A 15349-nucleotide genomic window follows, 5' to 3' on the forward strand; every position below is an offset into this window, starting at 1 on the left:
AGTACAATGTTTACATCACAAAAGTTTTCACCTCTATTCTGTAAGGTATTGTTTCATGATTTTACTAATATTATTAAAATAAATTTACAAATTACTAATACTAATAATTTATGTTGCATAATACCCATAAATTTACACTAAACTTGCCCAGACATGTTCAAACATTTTTAACAAGAGCCAGAACAGGTCACATTGTCACTCAATTGTACCTACACCGATTTCACATTTCTGATAATCCTACTTGTCTGTGGTGTAATAATCATGATGAAGATCTGGAACACATTCTTCTATACTGTCCATCCATAAACCACAAAAGAAGTGAATTAAAATCATCAGTACCAGTTGCAGAAGACACAGCCCTGCAGTATATATTGACTACACCCCAACTCTGGCTACTAGCAACAGGCATCTATAATGAACACCGATCAAAATACCCCTCATTTCTCGTGAAAAACAACTGAATAGACTACAGTGGACTTTATGTTGTCAGCAAACAGCTGGATATACTAAGAAGATTGATTGATAAATTTACAGTATTTCTGTGTCTACATTTTTTGCAATGGGGAAGAGAGAAGAGCAAAGAAAACTGAAATTGTGCAAAATTAAATGTAAAAAATTAGTACTATTCGGCCAATTAATTAAAGCAACACATTAATTAAAGATGAGAAAATTAATTTTTTGAAAGAAATATGTGAATATGAAAAATAAATTGGAGTAATACTAAAGAAGAAAGATTAGATATATTATTTGAGAGATGTTTACCCAAATACAAAAAAGACATTAGCAGTAAGAAATAAGACTTTTATGAACATTATATAGTTATGGTCACACATTTTCTGTCGTCTAGGAGGCCTTGGTAAGTCTTTTTCATCTGAAAAATCTAAAACTAAATTCAAGATTTAGTTTACTATTACTGACTACGAACAAACTTCACTAATAACCTGTAATAATGGTTGAATGCAAACTTGTAGAAAAATATTAGTAAACACTAATAACTAATAATATTAATTTCAATAAGAGCATATAAAATTCACTAATAATATTAGTAATTTTACCGGTAATTTGTAAGTCGTCTTCTAATATTAAGCAACAGAAATATTCTGCAAATTACAAATCACAAGTAAATTTACTATTATTATTAGTTTTAAAATTGTTATGCAACAGAATCCAGGTCCCTGTGTTATGTTACATGCTAGAATTCTAAAACATTGTACATGCAATTAAAATTCGACATATACATATTACATTATTATATAGAAGTGCCTCATATGAGGACATATGTCGAAACAAGGAGTAGGGCAAAAAGGAAAAACCAAAGGAGAGGAGTTCGATCCAGTGCTGTGGATTAAGCCTTGGCATAGCTCAGTAGTATATCATCATTTAAGACTGTTTATCTCACTACAGCTGAGCATCTTGATCATAAACATTTAATGCAATATATGAATAGAAAATTCCAAATTAAACCAAAGCATATTTATTACTTCACTGATGGCTCTGTGGCTCTGCAGTGCAATTCTGAAACAGAAAACTGATGTGTAGACAATATTAAAACTTATGACTTTGAATACATAACCATTTCTCAACATTCTGAAGAAGAGCCACTTCTGTAAGAGTGATTAAAAAACGCACGTACAATTTCTTGAACACAAAAATTACATGCTTTCATTCCCATAAACACTCAAAAATTTGTAACAAAAGTATATTCCAACTCTGAAATATATAAAAAAGGAAACATTTTGTTAAATGATGAACTCGACTATATCAATATTGCAAGACAAGATTTGTCACTTGTAATGATGACAATAAATGGTGGATAGAGCATGTGCTAAGTGTAGAAGAAACGGAAAAAGTGAAGATTATGTTTCTGCATTCCAGTGGACTATCTCCATCATATGCTTATCCTACAAATCCAGACACAAAAATCGTATCTACACAATCAATTTTGATGATGACTCTTCATCTGCGAACTTCAACACGAAGAACTTATACTCTCCCACATGAAGAGAGCATCAAAAGCAATAAAATGCATATATCAACATATCTTTGCAGGTACAGTGAAATTAAAAGTGACTACAATTAAAACAAAAATTATTTCTGATTAACATTTATAAACCTTAGCAATACAGTAGACTTGTGTATGTAAAAACATTTCAGTCAATAACTGCACAAGTTTCTGCAGTTCCAAAATGAAACTTATAGGATATTTAAAGGTTATATAGACCAACAACATGTATTTTTTTCAAAACTTTAAAATGGTTCATTTTTTAATATATCAATGACCTTAAACAGCATTCAAGGTCATAGCATGGTTGGTTTTATATAAAACCAAAGGTCACTTCTTAAGCTTTAAGGTAAGAGAAACTCCATTTCTTTAACTTCAGTTGTTGAATAACTATAAAAAAATTTCTTATACCTTACATGTCAAATTTTACTGTGTTTTCTCATTATTAATGACTGAAAAATCCAAAAATATTTACATTACACTTTAGATATTCTTCATCTTTACTTTCCTTTCTATGACCAACATCCAAAAAAATTTAACTGAAATCTAAGAGGATCTGGTTGAAAATGATTTAAAAGTGTGTTGATCTGACATGGGCTGACCCTTAATATAATTACTTTAAAAACAAATTGAAATAGATTGAAAAACAAAATAATATACGAAGTAACGTCAAAAAGATGTGAATTAAAGACATGGTCCATGTATATAATGCCTGAAAATAGCTACTGATCCTTTGCGTGTTTGTTTTTAAAATAATGTGTTTAATCAGTAACTACAGTCAGTGTACTGTTATTAGTATCTCTTTGCTGCTACCTATTGCTTTAAAAAGAATGTGTAATTTTAAGTCAATTTTTCTAGTATTCCTTTAATGTTTACCATTTGTTTTTAAATCTTTTGTATTGCCCCTACTATTATATATTGTCCTTCAAGAATTTCGTTAGTTATAAGTAGACTTCGTTGAATTGCCACACGCAGCATGCAATCAGGTTGCCGATTACGGTAGTATAGAGGAAGTGAGCGGCCGCCCGGTCTCGTAGTATAAGCAGTTCATGTTAAGAGTTGTGACCGGTCCAAATAGATAGAGCAGCTACAGCTAATGTATACCTATGTAAGTACTTGTTTTGCATTACTGTGGTTGGAATAGTCAAAGCTTAACATTTGTTCAGTGCAGACAAGAATTCAAACATATTACAATGAGAGTGTTACTGTTCCAAATAATAGCCCCTGGAATACCCTTACCCCCGCAGCCAGTCTTGACCCATTGGAAAACGTGGTTGGATGCTGTTAATTATTATGCGGAATATTATGGCAAAATAATGGAGGTAATTGATGCATTGGAGAGCACATACAGTTCCGCTGTTGCAGCTGTAAAATCATTGCCTTCTGAACAGCTATTGGAAGATATTCTGTTCATTGATTGTAATTTTAAAATCGTGTTCAAAAGCATCATCCTGTTAGAATCATCTGAACTAAAACTCTCAGACGCCCTTAATATAGTTATCCAAAATAACAATTCACTAATTTTAGAAAAAGTGAAATGTAAGTTGAGAAACATTATTGCTAAAAATTCTGCCTATTCACAACTTCGTATTATAAATGATGTACCATCAGGTCACGACAAGACGTCTGAAGTTGGTGTACTAAAAAGTAGTGACTTCCCGTTCTTCAAATTTGCGCCTATTACATTTTACCAATATAAAAACTGTCTGAGTGACTATCGGAGGAGGTTCACTTTGCAGTCGCTCAAAATGTACGTAACTCTTCACTGCAATGCATATATTCAAGGATGATGTGAGTATCTTACATTAAATTTTAAGAGTTAATATATCTCACTACAAAATAATTGCGTATTTAAATTTTTAGACATTTCCTACTTCAATGATCATTCATTACATTTCTTGAATGCAGGATACAGGTTTTATTGTAACTGCAGTATACTGCTCAGTGTTTACATTAGAGGCATAGTCCATCCGTTGCACGTCCCTTTCTCATACAGTCTATACCGCGTGAGTAGTAAACCTTATGATTCTCGTGGAAATTCCACGAAGTCTAGTTATAAGTCATTACTTGTGTTATTATTTCAATTATTGTACTTGTTCCTGAATCATGTATGTAACTTGTAACCGTAAATCATTGCTTGTAATATCGTTTTATTATTCTTAACTGTTCCATTGTTCATGAATTAAGTATTAATTTGAAAGTGAAAGTCAAACTTTGTTATATTAATGTACTATTGTTTATCTTTTTAGGTCGTGTATTTACTCTGAAACGGTTAGACATTCTTGTATATCTTTTGCATTGATTATTCCTCAAACATCTCATTAATCTTTAACAGGATCCATTCTTTCATTAAGGTGCATTCTTCTACATAATTCATGTGAATTGTAACCTTGACCACAATTTTATATTATAATTCTACTATTGTTTATTGGTTATAAAATATGTATTGTGATGCCAACTATAACCCTAATATACCTCAGGGTGAAATAGAGTTTATTAAATTGAACAATAATAAAAAAAAAGTCTAACCAATTAAATGAACGAAATACGAGAAAAAATTTTACACACATTATTGAAATTCTTGCATATCTGTAATATTCTACAATCATCATCTTCTTTTGAATTACAAGAAATATGAGAATAATGATACCTGATATATGTTACCACCACTGACACCACATGTTAAAACATGAGATCCTGATGGGTCAAATGCGAACAACTGGCCATGTGGAGATATCATGTTATGCAGTGGTGGACAATCTTGAAGAGAAGCCTCCCATAATGCCTGTCCACTTTGGTTCAAGCTACGCTGGCATAACTGGAAAGAAAAAGTTAAAAATAATTCACTATGTTAACCATTAGGCTATGTTCTATTTATTCAATTTACAACTAAGGTATATGCTAGGAGGCATATACCTTAGTGAAAAGATCTATTAAATTTACATACTTAGACTTCAACAAACAAAATTTCATAACACACTCTCAAGGGAAAAAATGGCACTCTCTGCATCATAATACACAGTTGATTCCCGATTTAGCACGCAAATCATCTGTAGCTGCATTTAGATTGGCAACAGGCCATGACTGTTTGGCCAAGCATCTGCATAGAATTGGAATATATCAGTCCCCTAACTGCTCATTGTGCAACTGAAATCAAGAAATAGATGCAGAACACCTCAAAATCTGTGCTTTAGTGGCTGACCATGACAATATCTTTGAAAAATATTGGACTGCAAGAGGTCAAATGACTTTATTGTCAAACGCCTGGCATTAGAAAACAACAGGTCATGGCTGTTTGGCCAAACACCTGGATAGAATTGGAATATAACAGTTCCCTAACTGCCCACTGTGCAACTCAAACCAAGAAATGGATTTGGAACACCTCAAAATCTGTGCTTCAGTGGCTGATCATGATAATATCTTTGAAAAATATTGAAGTGCAAGAGGTCAAATGACTTTATTGTCAAACGCTTGGCATTAGAAAACAACAACATTTTATAACACTTACCTTGCCATCCTGACCCAAAGTATAACAAGCGGTAAAGTCTGCAGTTAGCTGAATTGCAAGTACTTCACCCTGGTGAGCTGTCCAAGAGTCAATACAATCACTGCGACGTAAGTCAAATATTCTGACAACTCCATCACTGCAACCTGTTACTAGCAACTGTCCATTGTGGTTGAACGTGCAGCATGTAACCACAGCACAGCTCTGGTTGGAATCTAGGGTCAGGGCCCTCTACACAGAACAGAATGAAATTTTCAATTTTGATTTCAAATTTTCCATTTTATATATAACATTTGAGAATTTAATTAATTCATAAATACAGTAAAACTTAATTTATACATTTTCATGAGAGTCTAAGGAAAAAAACGTATAAGTGAGAAAAACTTATAACTGAAATGGCATTCAATTACGAGGGGGATCCAGGAAATAACGACCGTTCGCGCATACCCGCCGCGCAGCTGACTCCCCTTCCTTGTTTGAAGGTCAACTGGCTTCCTTAACATGTGTTCTCATAATGTTGTGAGTAATGGTTGCAACAAGTCGCCATTGTGCATTTTGTGTTACTTCAAAATGAACGACGTGATTGATAATCCCGCTGACTGTGAAGTGAGCAGTGTGATTCGATTTTTGAATGCCCGACATTTGAAACCTGCAGAAATTTACAGGCAATTGAAAGAAGTGTATGGTGATACTGTAATGAATGAAAGAAATGTGAGAAAATGGTGCGAAATATTCAACAATGGGCAAACAAATGTCCACGATGAAACTCGATCCGGACGCCCACACTCATCACAGAAGACCTGAAGACTAAAGTGAACGACAGAATCTTGCAAGACAGGCGCACATCACTCGACGAATTGCATATTGCCTTTCCTGACATTTCTCGTTCTTTGCTTGGTGAAATTGTGTCGCAACATCTTGGATACCACAAAATCTGTGCACGATGGGTTCCATGGCAACTGAGTGACCAACACAAAACTCAGAGAATGGCCTCAGCATTGACATTCTTGATGCGATATCACATAGATGGAGATGCCTTTCTTTATCAAATTGTGACTGGTGATGAGACCTGGGTGTCTCACAACACCCCAGAGACCAAGCGCCAATCACGTCAGTGGCATCATCCCTCATCACCCAAGAAACCGAGAAAATTCAAACAGACTCTCTCAACACAAAAAGTCATGGCTACTGTCTTTTGGGATCGCAAAGGTGTTCTTTTGCTGGATTTCATGCCAAAAGGCACTACGATCAATGCAAATCGTTATTGTGAGACTTTACGAAAACTATGACGAGCCATCCAAAACAAGAGGCGAGGAATGCTTTCAAGAGGAGTTGTGCTTCTTCACGACAACGCTCGCCCGCACACTGCTGCTTCAACTCGAGAATTGCTGGATCAATTCGGTTGGGAAATCTTTGATCATCCGCCCTATAGTCCAGACCTTGCTCCTAACGATTTTCACCTTTTCACTAAGCGGAAAGACTTTCTGGGTGGTACGCGTTTTGGAAGTGATGAAGAGTTGAAGAAGACAGTGAACACCTGGCTTAATGAACTGGCGGCAGAGGAGTATAACACGGGAATTCTAAAGCTAGTGAACAGTTACGACAAATGTTTAAATGTAGGTGGTGATTATGTAGAGAAGTAAAGGAAGCTTCAGTTATGTAACAGACTTTGTTTTTTCAAATAAATATATATATTTTTTTAATTATTACAACAAAACGGTCGTTATTTCCTGGATCCCCCTCGTACATCTGAAATAGATAACGTGATTATTTAAAAAAGTTACAAACATGCTTTCTCTTTCTTCCACTCACTGGAATTCAAAAACCAATCAGCAACAATCTCGTCATATCAGGTTGAGTCTACCGTCAAAATAGACTCCCTTCCCTTCTCTTGAACCCACCCATTCATCTATTCATATTTCTCTCATTTACATACTCATGCATTTCATATGCTTGTTAACTTGGTTTCAATTATGAAACTCGGTACAGTAAATCTTGTTCAAAGCGGAATCACAAGGCCAAATTCATTTTCCAAATTGGACGAGTTTCCACGTAATACAATACTACAAAAATCTTAAAAAGTATCATTAAGAACATAATATATAATATTATTGCATAAGTACCTATTTATAAGTGGTTACAATAATAATAATATTATTATAGATACTGTATCTTGTGTTTTTCTTTGTTTTCTTGCAGTATGAAGCTACTTGTGAGAACAATAACTAACAGAGTGACATTATTTCTAAAATCAAACGGTAAAAGAAAAGTTGAACAAAAATATGGTACATCAATTTTTAATATATTTTTTTTCTACATTATTTAGTAGTTTCTGATAAAGCCCTGAAATACTGCATTGGGCAGATTCTGCAAAATAAAAAGTAAATAACACTAAAATTCCTACTCTGGGCGGCTGGGTAGTTCAGTTGGTAAAGCAGCTGACTACGGACTGGAAGGTCCGGGGTTCGATCCCAGGTGGTGACAGGATTTTATCTCGTTGCCAAACTTTCAGAACAGCCCCGAGGTTCACTCAGCCTCCTATAAAATTGAGTACCGTGTCTTTCCCGGGGGTAAAAGGCAGTCAGAGCGTGGTGCAGACCACACCACCTCATTCTACTGCCGAGGTCATGGAAAGCATGGGGCTCTACCTCCATGCCCCCCAAGTGCCTTCATGGCATGTTACGGGGATACCTTTATCTTTTTACCTTTATAATTCCTACTCTATCTACCGGAAGTTGATGATTTGTTCGCACTGCACAAGTTTTTGCCTTATTCATGTTCCACCTTGAACAAATTTTACTGTATTTTAGTTGACATCTACAGAAAACAAAATCACAATCTTTATCAAAGAGATTGCAACCAAGATCTCTTCAATTGAAAGCTAAAGTAGTGACCGAAAATCGATGTCTAACCTCAAGTTTCCTAGTCTTAATATCAAACAGCAGCAGCTTGCCTGGAGCCTGATTAGGGGGAGCCACTGAGCAGATAAAAGATGATTCCACTGGGCTGCAGCAAATGGTCGTGATCCTGTGAAACAGAACGAATGCTTTTGATAGGTAGAAACAGTTGCACATTCTGAAGGTGCAGAAGTTCTATCAAATACAAATTAAATTATTAGCACCTACTAAAATATAATATAGCAAAGAAATCTTGACATTCCTTCTATTTATGAAAATGTTGGGCTACACAATAATTTTCTATAGAGATATATTGTATTTCTAATATATTTCTATTAGATAGATAGTTGATAGCCGTCCCAACCAGGGTTTAATAAACGGCCTCCTAATCAATTCTAAATGAATATTTATATTTAATTCAATTTTTTCTTTAATAGAAACCCTAGTTAGGTAGACTATCATTGAGAAATTTATTGGAAATGTAAGAAACAATTTAGGCTACAAGACAAATTACATTTTATAAAGAATATAAGTGATGATTAATTATGCTAATCGATGACTTCAGTGCAGTGGAGGATATCATGTCCAGGGTGCTGTCAGGAACTTTTAATTTTCGGAAGACTTCTAAGGACTCCCGTGGGATTGTGCCTCTAGACCCAATCATAATTCCCATAACGTCTCATGTCTTGATGTTATATTTGGTCCCCAAATCGCTGCAGCATGGTAGATAAATTGCCCATTTTTCTTTGCAGACTTCTCTAGGTCGTTCCTTGCACCAAGAATGAAAAGATCTAATATCTTAAAATTTACGAGCATGCTTTTCTAAACAATTTATTGTACAAAGTCAGAAACAGACTTTTGGATATTCCACCATGTCCTGGAACTTAACATTTCCAACATTTCGGAAATACATACAATCTCCATCATCCGGACAGATAGGTAAGACCAGAAGGATCGATCACCTACTATGTTGAACATGTAACTAATTACTCAGACTTGATGAATAGATTTTTCGTCCAGTGCCAATACAGTAATATCATTATTAATTAGTTTTATTTTGAGGGACTACTCTGCAGCACATATAAGGATCACATTCAAATTTATACAGATGAATCTCTAAATCCTAATAATGGGACATCAGGAGCAGGGTATTGTATTCCAAAATATCAAGAAAGTTATTTCATACCATGTTCATCCTCCTCTAGTCTTGACACTGAATTCCTAGCTATTGATGCTGCTCTTCAGTGTGTTACTCAAATTTCTGAAAAATCTATTTGCTTACTTACCGACTCCAAGGGGGCTATATTTAATATAATTAAGTATGTACCAAACCTATATGCACATAGAATTATTCCACTTCAGAAACAACTAAGTAAATTAAAAGAACTCCAAAAGGAAATAACATTTCAATGGATACTTAGTCATTATGGTATACCTGGAAACGAGAAAGTCGATAATATTGCAAAACAGGCAACATATTTGCAACCAAGATCTCTTCAAGTGATATCTCTATCCAATGCTTCAGTATAATTAGTTTTATTATTTCCGCATAAATTATTAAGAGTTCTCTTTGAATAAATGTCTATTGTAATACAGGTATATGTTCAAGATATTCAGGTATCTCACTTGACTCCAACAATTAGTTACATACAAGCTATAACAAACTATTTCCATTGCTCGATTGTTTGGAGTAATAGACATAATGAGTCCAATAAAGAAACTGACCCCTGTAGTGATACGTACTGCATTTACTTGCGTAACAGACGCACTTTTTTTTTTTCTTTTTTTTTTCATAATTTTTGGATTAAATATCCAGGATACGTATTATATGTGGGGAAAAAAATTTTGGAGAAAAAATCATAACTACCTGACATCTCACATCAAGTAATATTGAAAATGATCGATTGTAAGACTTTGAAAGCTTTGATATATCGAATGCAATAATAACGTAAAGTCCGTAACATACGAAATTAATACAATATAACCTAAAACTAAATACAAATAAAAAACTGGATATACTTTGTGAAGGTAATACTACCATTATTCTTGCCGTATTAACTATTGGTAGTGTTATTAAAAATGTAATGCATACATTATGCAGGGGTATTTTTTCCCTACATATTACTGTGAAAAACTGGGGTGCATACATTATGTGATGGCATCTATTATGCGAGTAAATACGGTATTTGCTCTGATGATGGAACCTGTAGCCTATGTAGAGTTCCAGGATACAGTGGAATACCAAGTCTATTTCTGATACATCCACTGTAAAAGCCTAAAAATGCATATAATTTGTTATACAGACTGTCTAATAAAATACTGAATAACTTCAGGGATAAATTTCAAGACTCCAAAGCAAGATTAATAAGTCTCAAACGCTTACCTTGCATCTTTCAGCGGACTTGCTGGATCAGCACCTAGTTCCCATAATATACGGTTGTCTCGAGTATCATACAGACGAACCAATCCTTGCTTGTTGCCACTTATGAAATAGCGCTCATTTTTCGTAACCCAGTCCAATGACATGATGCTGGATTTGGACACAAAAGTTGCCAATGTTCTGAAAATGAAACAAGATATCTTTCAAATTTATACTTCACTTTTCCTTCTATATTAAATAGTGTGTGTGCTTGTGTACCTTTACATGTCAAATTCCTAATTTTACGGGAAAGTGACTTTCGGTGCATCCGAGTCAATGTGAGCAGAACCTTGTCATGTCCATTTATATTTTGTATAAATGTCAGCACCACATGGGTTTATTTTTACTGACGTCATGGTTTCCAAATCAGTCATTTAATTCCCATATATTTAATAATATATTTCAATGACAAATATCATGCATGATAGCATAGAATCATATCATGTAACCTTTACTACACGTCCTTAAAATAATTTTGTTTCAAAATAGCAGACTTGTGAATCTCTTAATATGCCACCGGCATGGCTCAGTCGGTTAAGGAGTTTGCCTGCTGGTCTGAAGTTGCGTTCGGGCGTGGGTTCAATCCCCACTTGGACTGATTACCTGGTTGGGTTTTTTTCCGAGGTTTTCCCCAACGTAATGTGAATGCAAGGTACTCTATGGTGAATCCTCGGCCTCATCTCGCCAAATATCATCTCACTGACTCTAAGTAACCTAGTAGTTGATACAGCATCGTTAAATAACCAACTAAAATAAAAAACCTCTTAATGATTTCAGAGAGACTTGTTTAATATATCATATCGTCATTCATGCAATAACTCCTATGTGACATATTTATCAATTTTCAGATTTTTGCTCTATTAAATAATTTAAATAGTGATACAGCAAATAATAAAATCTCCTATATGTAATTATATTCCTTTCTTTCGAAAATGTAAGAATTCACAACTTCCTATGTACCACTGCCATAGAATGAATAAATATGTTTTTTTTTCTTCCTACAGAAAAATGTTGTATTTTGCACATAGGAGTTATTGCAGGAACAACGACGATAAACAGAGTGGTTTAAAAAAGTGTACAAGAACAACAGAGTCAGACAGAGGAGGAGAAAATCCGATAAAAGGACAGCTGGCCTTCAGCGGATAATCATAAAGATTCAGCCTACTAATATAATGTTGAAAGATAATTTACAATAACAAATATGTTGTTGTTTTCTAATGCCAGGCGTTTGACAATAAAGTCATTTGACCTCTTGCATTCCAACATTTTTCAAAGATATTATCATGGCCAGCCAATGAAGCACAGATTTTGAGGTGTTCCGAATCCATTTCTTGGTTTGAGTTGCACAATGGGCAGTTAGGGGACTGATATATTTCAACTCTATGTAGGTGTTTGGCCAAACAATCATGGCCTGTTGCCAATCTAAATGCAGCTACAGACGATTTTCGTGGATTATGATGCAGAGTTCCATTTTTTCCCTTGAGATTGTGTTATCAAATTTTGTTTGTTGAAGTCTAAGTATGTAGATTTATTAAATCATTTCACAGAGTAATACATAGATTTAGTAACAGGTCTGTAAGTAACAATGCTGTCCTTCTTTGCTAAAGCACAATAAAAAATATTACTTTGTATAAGATTAAAGAAAACGGAATTAACTGTCATAAAAAGAAAAAAATTCAGCTACCCATAAAATACAGAGTGTCCGACAAGTCCCACATCATAGGCGATATCATAAAATTTTTAGTGTATAGAGTTGGCTCGACGAAAACTCATGTAATCGGTGGATAGGACACAGAGGACCCAGAAAATGGTCTCCAAAGTCGCCAGACTTAAATCCCCTTGATTTTTGCCTTATGGGGTTATCTCAAGGAAAAGGTGTACGAAGTGAAACTTCGTCATCTGCAACATCTACGAACACGGATCGAGGAAAACTGCCGTAAAACCACCTCAGATATGTCACACCGCATGAGACCAGCTCATTAGTCCTGAGCTAACTGGTGGCTTTGAGTATATGATATGTAGCTACATTATATCTATTCATCACCATAGACGACAGTTAATACCACTACATTTCAATAATTTTTTAGTTCATTTTCGATGACTATAATGTTTATTTGTCCTATGAGCTGTACATACAGGGTGATTCACGAGGAAAGGTAAAACATTTGGGATGTGAATTCTGAAGTCATTCTGAATCAAAAAGTTTATATGAATATAGGTCCGTTTTCGAACGGTTACAGAGATATGGCTCTTTGATTTCACAAAAACTTCTGAGATTCCATTGTACTAATTCGAATTTAGAGACAGATAACGGACAAATTTAAAGTTTACATTCACGTACGTATGCATACATACCTAATATTCTAGATGTCGGGGTCGAGGTTTTCGCACATTTTGAAAGGTACCTCCTTCTCCTTCAATGCACTGTTGCGCTTGGCTGTGAATCGCGCTCATTGCTCAGGAGAGTTGCACGTTGTTCTTTATGCCGCATCCAAAATACGGTCAATTAGCGCCTTTCTCGTTTCCCTGTTCCTTTGCTATACCAAGTCTTTCATCCAACCTCGTAGACAGTAAATACTCTTCGAAATGGTACCCTTCTGTTCGTAAAGCGTCCTTCATATTCAGCGACAGCATGCAAGGAACTTCCATCGCACAAACCATAAACATACACAATATCGGCGTATTCTGCAGTCGAAAATTTATAAGGCATCTTGAAAAACACAACTTAACACTTCCGATAACTGTACCTGTATAACTACTGTACTGTAGGTAGCTGACTGAACTGCTGTGAACTCATAAGTGATAGCGTATTTGTTGGGACATTTGTAATGCCCCACCACTCGGTTTGTTTCTCCTATCTACATCGCTCACAATGCAGATTCCAATGTCATTCATTGCGACCTTGACCTTGTCTCACGACAGCAGCATATGGTAATGTCTGATTCACATTGGGGCGAGAGGTTTTACCAAAAAAATGCATCTAGCTCCATCAACGTTCAAAAAACAGACCTATGTTCATATGAACTTTTTCACTCAAAATGGCCTAAGATATCGTATCCTAAATTTTTTACCTTTCCTCGTGAATCACCCTGTATGAGCCAGACTACTTTCACACTACACTTGATTGAGTGACTGTATTAGGAACTTAACTTCAGTAAGTGAGTGAATAACCATCAATAAAAATAAAATAAAAAATGTTACTTCTTTTTTTCCCTGTAGACTATATTCAATACATACTAGTAATTTTAATTTGCTTATCAACTCACTTTGGAGTAGGACTAACGGTCCACAGCTTCACAACTCCATCAACATCAGCACTAACAACAGTGGATCCTGAAGTGTTGAAGCGGCAGTGACAAACTGGAGCACGATGTTCACCATATTCTTCCTACACAATAGTTTTAAATGTTATTAGCCATGAAAGAAGAGAATCCATAAAATGAGAAGTACATAATAGAAAGCATTAAGTACAATAAAATTACACGGTGAAATGCTTTTACATACCATTGTATTGCTTTTGAAGAATATATAGGTTTAATACATCATAAACATACAGTTATACTGTCAGACTCTAAAGCAGCTATTCTATCAATAGTCTCTAGACACACACCTTCATCTCAAATAGCAGAAATAAATAAAATGCTCTCTCAACTAATAACACTCAATAAAAGAATTGTATTCCAATGGATACCATCCCATTGTGGAATCCTGGGAAACGAGAATGCGGATGCTTTAGCAAAGAAGGGCAGCACTGCTACTTACAGACCTGTTACTAAATCTACGTATTACTCTGTGAAAAGATTTATTACATTTACATACTTAGACTTCAACAAACAAAATTTGATAACACAATCTCAAGGGAAAAAATGGAACTCTCTGCATCATAATCCACAGTTGATTCCCGATTTACCACACAAATCGTCTGTAGCTGCATTTAGATTGGCAACAGGCTATGACTGTTTGGCCAAGCATCTGCATAGAATTGGAATATATCAGTCTCCTAACTGTCCATTGTGCAACTCAAATCAAGAAATGGATTCAGAACATCTCAAAATCTGTGCGTCAGTGGCTAACCATGACAATATCTTTGAAAAATATTGGAGTGCAAGAAGTCAAATGACTTTATTGTCAAATGCCTGGCATTACAAAACAACACAACAACATACTTCATAAAATGTAGTGCATAATAGGTAATTTTTATGCCAAAGTTTCACAATCTAATTTATGATACTTTATCTATCTGTAATTTCCTTATGTCTCGTTTCCCTTCTTAGAACATTTTCTTTGGATGCCAGTATCTCTAATCTCATAATATCATTCACACTATCTCCCAGATGCTGGATTACTATAGTATGGCCTGGTTTCTTCAACCATAGTTAAAATTATAACTGTGTTATTCCATTTTAACTGTAAACTTAACAGTTGGAGTATTTCTTTAACAACTGTTAGTACTAACAGGCAGTTAAAACCCATGTTAATTTAACTGCTCAATTTCATGCCGTTAAATCATTTAACTCTTTGTTAGC

General features: G+C 34.9%; 1 protein-coding gene across 1 annotated transcript in view; it reads right to left on the bottom strand.

Moving 5' to 3' along the window:
* Nucleotides 1-15349, bottom strand: part of LOC138706594 (WD repeat-containing protein 91-like) — a 49099-nt gene that overhangs the window by 14163 nt on the left and 19587 nt on the right. The window contains exons 8-12 of the mRNA XM_069836092.1: nucleotides 14090-14211; nucleotides 10788-10964; nucleotides 8420-8534; nucleotides 5511-5738; nucleotides 4653-4820 (exon numbers count right to left, since the gene is read on the bottom strand). Coding sequence (XP_069692193.1) covers nucleotides 4653-4820; nucleotides 5511-5738; nucleotides 8420-8534; nucleotides 10788-10964; nucleotides 14090-14211 — 810 coding nt within the window. The remainder of the gene's footprint in view (nucleotides 1-4652; nucleotides 4821-5510; nucleotides 5739-8419; nucleotides 8535-10787; nucleotides 10965-14089; nucleotides 14212-15349) is intronic.

Source organism: Periplaneta americana, chromosome 1 (genome assembly GCF_040183065.1).
Source record: "Periplaneta americana isolate PAMFEO1 chromosome 1, P.americana_PAMFEO1_priV1, whole genome shotgun sequence".
Classification (NCBI taxonomy): domain Eukaryota; kingdom Metazoa; phylum Arthropoda; class Insecta; order Blattodea; family Blattidae; genus Periplaneta; species Periplaneta americana.